At 35.7% G+C, this 6,000-nt stretch overlaps 1 protein-coding gene across 3 annotated transcripts in view; it reads right to left on the reverse strand.

Annotated features, from left to right (window-relative positions):
• LOC126255978 (tumor susceptibility gene 101 protein) overlaps positions 1 to 3,583 on the reverse strand; it is a 177,506-nt gene extending 173,923 nt beyond the window's left edge. For 2 of the 3 annotated variants that reach the window (XM_049955446.1, XM_049955445.1), the window contains exons 1-2: positions 3,425 to 3,582; positions 3,121 to 3,202 (exon numbers count right to left, since the gene is read on the reverse strand). In XM_049955446.1, coding sequence (XP_049811403.1) covers positions 3,121 to 3,165 — 45 coding nt within the window. In that variant the 5' untranslated portion in view covers positions 3,166 to 3,202; positions 3,425 to 3,582. Of the gene's footprint in view, positions 1 to 3,120; positions 3,203 to 3,424 lie in introns of all 3 variants that reach the window. The other variant, XM_049955444.1, reaches the window with a different exon arrangement.
• Between the last annotated feature and the right edge of the window lie 2,417 nt (positions 3,584 to 6,000).

The following is a 6,000-nucleotide window of genomic DNA, read 5'->3' on the forward strand; positions in this document are numbered from 1 at the left end:
CAGAAGCAGAGAAAGAAGTAAATAAAATGCTTAAGGTCTCAAAGAGATAACAAAAACTACAAATAAATACAAAGAAGACAGAAGTCATGGTCATAGGCAAGAAAGGAGACTGAAATAAGACTGACACAAGAGTAAGCTGTGAGCAACTTGAGGTAGTAACAAAATTCCACTAGGCCTATCTCGGTAGGAATGCAGAGGGAAACACTAGATGTCACAAGGAAATCAAGACAAGAAAAGGACAGTCAAAGAGTGCCTTCCAAAATAAGAAGAACAACCTTCTGCTTAAGAAGCAGATCAGCTTCGACACTAAGAAAAGCTTCATAAAGACTTTTGTATGGAGTGTCCCGCCATACGAACGTGAAACCTGTTGCTTGGGAAAGCTGTCCCAACATACGTATGTGGAACCTGGCGGTTGGCAAAGCCCAAGAAATCTTGTGCACATCGAAGATGACAAAATGAAGTTGTGAAGGAAAATTACAAGAACTAGCTGGAGGGATAAGGAAACGAATTAGGTGGTTCTACACAAATACAGCAAAATCCACTGGACACTTAATCGGATATGATATTCTTTTATAAAACATTTCTGAGGGCAAGATCATACAGAAGAAAATGAGGGTAAGATCAAGGACATCTTATTTAAAAAATATGTTTACGGAGATGGGATGTTCAGAGATGAAGGTGATGGGGACAACTGAAGAGAGGAAGCTGTGGCTGCAGAGACCAGGCTTAGTCTTTTGAAAGAAGAAGAAGAAAATGACAATACACAGTGTCAAAGATGTGGAACAAAATGTATAAGATATATTGTAGATAATAGGTTAGGTGGTAAAATTAGCAAACAGCTTTCAAAGACCAGCTTAACAATCAACTACAACAAAACGCAAAGCATATAGTTTATGACACAGTTCTCTTGTAAACGTGAAATTTAATCATCCCAATGTGTCAGTCGGTAAAGAAGACCATTTTAAATTCTTAATCTGAGGGTAGATGGAAAGCTATCTTGGAAGTACTATGTACAAGAATATTTGCTATCTTCATTATGACAATCTCCACTCTGACACAACCACAAAGGATAGTTTTCTTTCGTGGAGGTATGTACCACCTATGCAACTAAATGAAGGCAGTTTGTTTATTGCCATACATGTTTCGATTCTTTTATTTGGGAAGCATCATCAGTAGCCTGAAATAAATGTTTCCTTTTACACATACAATAAACGTATTATGTGGTAGATATAATATGCTGCTCTATTACACTTTGTCATGTTTTTATCTTGTTTTTCGGTTAGATGCAACATCTGTAGCACAAGTTCCATATTGTGAATGTATCGTTCGGAATACGGAACTTGTGCTACAAAAGTTGCTTCTAAGCTAAAAAGCATGACAAAAACATAACAAAATGTACCATAGCAGCATATTATATCTACCACATAATACATTTATTGTATGAATAAAAGGAAACATGTATTTCAGGCCACTGATGATGCTTCCCAAATAAAAGAAGCGAAACGCATATGGCAATAAACAAACTGCCTTCAATTAGTTGTATAGACAGTACATACCTCCACGAATTCAGGGCAACTAGAGGAAAGATGGAAAACAGATAAAAATGATTTACTTTCACTCTATTATCTCATGTGGTAATATATAATGGGGCAACTCAGTGCACTTACCAAGAATTTTCTTACCCCAGAAAACAGTGGGCAGAATGATCCATGATGTCAGTTTGCCAACTTTGTGTAGGCTGGTGTTTGAATGTCTTTGAACTCTAACACTGTCTTCCCTTGATTTTGCTGTTTACAACATTCATTTAGAAGAAACTTCAATATTTATTCGGTGAACATAAGACAGAAAAATGGTCGCACTTGGATAACATTTCCTTAAGCATTGTACAGGAAGGAGTTCACTATTGAAGTTTCATTTTCAGTAGGATTCAAGTACAACAGAAAAATGACAGATAAACATAAGGTTCTCAAATCTCTGTTGAAAGGTTTCTTTGTGGTACACTGATTCTACTCTGCAGAGAAGTTCTTTGCATTATGTGCATCATGTGACACTTAGTGCACAGAGAAACACTGCATGAAACTGTCTTGGGCAAAATACATTGTAGACAATATTAGAATTTTAAATGTGTCCTAAAGATGATTTTTAAGACTAATGTTGATTCATTGATGTTGTATGTATAACATAATGTTTGTTTTTGAACTAATTACATTGTTACAGTAATGGCCTACCATATATCACTATATATTTCTCTTAATGGCTCTGAGCACTATGGGACTCAACTGCTGAGGTCATTAGTCCCCTAGAACTTAGAACTAGTTAGGCCTAAACCTAACTAATCTAAGGACATCACACACATCCATGCCCGAGGCAGGATTCGAACCTGCGACCGTAGTGGTCTCGCGGTTCCAGACTGCAGCGCCAGAACCGCGCGGCCACTTCGGCTGGCTTTTCTCTTAATATCTATGTAGTTTTACACATGTATGCATGTATGTAAGATAAATGATACAATCAATTGCATTTCTTTACTCAAAAATGGATACTAAATAAACAAAAACTTTTCTCTGTAATGAGTTGTTTATTTCTATAACCTTGTTTCTTTCTCGTGTGATTAATATTTTTGTTCATCAATTTTCTAATCAGCAGCCTGTAAATTATATACTGACTCAGCTTTGGCTTGCAAGGGCACACAGAAACTGACAGACAAATAAATAACTATATGAAGTGAAGAAATCTTGTTATCATACTGTGGTGTGGTCCTGTTGAAAGTATTCACACCTGTTTTCCAACCGCAGTCACACAGTCAACATTTGGATTATGAACTTCATCCTATCAACTTCCACTCATTTATGATTAAGTAGTATTTCTTTGAAAATAAACTATGTTAGTATTTTAACTGAGCGAATAAACTTAGTACGTTAACTATGAAAAATGTACCAAGATATGGGAACTGGTGGAGCCACTACACAACTCTTAACATTTACAACAAAATCAAATCGTTAACTACACGGGAAATATTTACAAAATATTGAAACAGTTGAGTCACATCCATTATACACAGCTGATGGTTTTATGTTTCTTAAGGTACGACTTACAGTCGCAAAGTAACAAAAAATTTATTACCTTGGACAAATACTGCTTTATTTTTCCCTCTTCGGAATGAAGCATCTCCGCTTCCTTTGTGACTTCACACTAAGTTATAATCCTGTGAACATACGTTTCGTATAAGGGACTTCGCAATAATACTTTACAAATCCTTGATTATACTGAAGCAAAAGGAAACTAGCGACTGAACTACCGTCTTTATTTTATTTTATTTTGTTTTTCATTGTGGTTGACAAAACAGGTTGATTACACGATATTCCTCTACGAAATGTCAAGACACAAACTAGATTTTATTTAGCATGAATATACACAGCATACTAACCAGTAACACTAACGTTCACGACTTTTTCCACTAATGGTTAAATATAATTATTTATTTTTGCCGTTTCGGTTACGAACAAAAACACACAGATTTTCTTGTCATTAATTAAACACTCACGCAACCATATGATTCTGAGACAGAAACTATTCCAGAGATTCTCCGTATAATGAAATGCCATAGTGTAGTTACAACCAGAGCCCGTCAGAAAACCGCTTATTGAAAATGTTTATTACTATATTCTTTTTAAAAATTTTGTTTTATTTAAACCAATTCATTTATTATCGCCAAATATATAATTCTTGGAAGGGTCACGACTATGCATGTGGCGCGGATTGCTGGCATTTGTACACGGATGACTCGTATTGCAGACCTACCGGCATTAGACTCCCGCTTTGTATTATATTTATATCACATGTAACTATTACCGGAATGAGAAGTGTTTACTTGACTAAATGAGAAGTTTTTTTCAGGAGAAAGTGTGGCCCACCAGAGATCTAGGTCCTCCGCAGATATTGTTTTTTTTTTTGTATATACTAAGTTGCCTTTCTTGTAGGTCAAAATGATTGCTTCAGTTTCATTAAATTATAGCTTTATCCCACAGTCATGTATAATAAATAAGAAATAAATATCCAATATTAGAAATATTGCAGTGGGGTATAATGTGTGTGAATGAGCGTTGGCTTAAGGAAAACAAGTACAAGAAGTGTGGTCCAGTTGGTTTTGATCTTTTAATTGATTATGATTGATAAAGTATAGAAAATGAAGTGTATCAATACAAGTTACAATTGTTCTTAACCTTAAGATACTGCCGCATCAGCCATGTCAATGATACGGCGCACATTCGTAAAATTTTTTCTGCAATCTCGCTTAAGGTGAACGCTTAAGTCATAGGCCTCGGGTGGCCAAATGTTGGCAACACTGAACGTCTCAGATTTCCGCGGCGCACTTCAGCAGACAACAATGATTTCGGTATTTATCCTTTTCAGTTGAATGAGAACAATCTATACGCGTTTATTTCAATCTGGGCACGCGATTTATGATGTTCAAACGTTGTAAATTTAGTGATATTTGTTCGTTAATTAGTTTAATTGTGAAAGAAATGAGTGAAAGAAGGAGAGATTATCCCGGTGACGCTATGAAAATCTCCACGGAAAAAATACTTCTGATTTATAATTTAGGTCACGTTATGTAGCTTTCCTCGCTTTGTGACATAGGACTTATGAGTATCATTACACGTCGTCACGGAAATGCACTAGGTAAATACATGCGATCAGCGCGTTCACTAGATTTGTACACATGCAGTACGAACCATTAATAAAATACATTCCATTATTTTATGTACACAAGTTTTCCCACATTAGGTATATGGATGTTTAATTTTACACACATTGTGCAGAGTGTATTAATTAAATAAATTTTTGTCATACACAGTTAACAGGATGGTGATACATTAAATTTGTTTACAGCAGTGAGGTTATATCACGAAGAGATCTCTTCCAGCCAACACATCTTGTGTGGAAAGGGCAATGAAAATTAAATCAGTCAATGTGGATTTTATAAAATATAAAATTTTAACCGATATAGTACGCCATCACTGATTGACCTTGTTAGCGCGAAATCACTCAAGACGAACTCATGGTTAATGTGAAAAAAATTTGGCCCTTATAGGAATACATTAGTTCTAATAGTATATTTTTTCGGTTAACGCGAATTTCGGTTCTGGCGAATTACGAACTCCTTTTCAGTCTCAAGCGTAATTAAATTACATTTTAACACAAAATTCCAACGTTACAGTAATTTTTTTCCGTAATGAATGCGAGACATGTAACTACTACACAGCTAACTACCCATTGTTGACTCGTTTCTAACGTATTGTAGGTCGGGCGCCGCGATTATCAGCATGTATGTTTTACGGATATTTGCACTTTGTCACACATAATGAAAACAAAATGAGAGCTGATACCTCCAATAACAAAACAAAAGTTCCTTGGGAGAACTCTCGATGGAAAATTCGTTGTAAGTAAAGACGATAATCGAATTTTTAGAGTAAGATCGATAAATTTATGGGTTATAGATTAAACGAAAACGTCTGATTCAGCGATATAAATTCCGGGATGGTAAGTTCGATGTGTTGACTATGCTGGTTACACATTCCCCAACACCATTAATTTCGTTTTAGAGCAACTACAAATATTTGTTTCTAACCTGATGCGCCTTGGAAAACATCATAGGTCAATATGCTTGCGTAGCGTTTATTACAACATTCATTTGCCACGAATCGAGAGAATGAAAAAAAAAAACAGCTCACCAAAGAAAAGAAATGCACATTTTACGTCGAAAAAGGACAGGAACACTGCAGTATAAGTACATAAGTAACACTTTACAGAAGTGTAACATGACCAAACAGAAATATCTCTCGATATCCACCAAACTCACAGAGGAATGCAAATAGGAAGAGCACAAATACAGAGAGGCCAGTCAATGCACATTGCAGTTTTTGCAGCTATTGCAAATTGATATTCGTGTGGATTGCTTTTTGCAAACAAATTGCTAACACACAGCCAATCACTGTAACG

The sequence above is a fragment of the Schistocerca nitens genome, chromosome 1 (genome assembly GCF_023898315.1).
Source record: "Schistocerca nitens isolate TAMUIC-IGC-003100 chromosome 1, iqSchNite1.1, whole genome shotgun sequence".
Classification (NCBI taxonomy): domain Eukaryota; kingdom Metazoa; phylum Arthropoda; class Insecta; order Orthoptera; family Acrididae; genus Schistocerca; species Schistocerca nitens.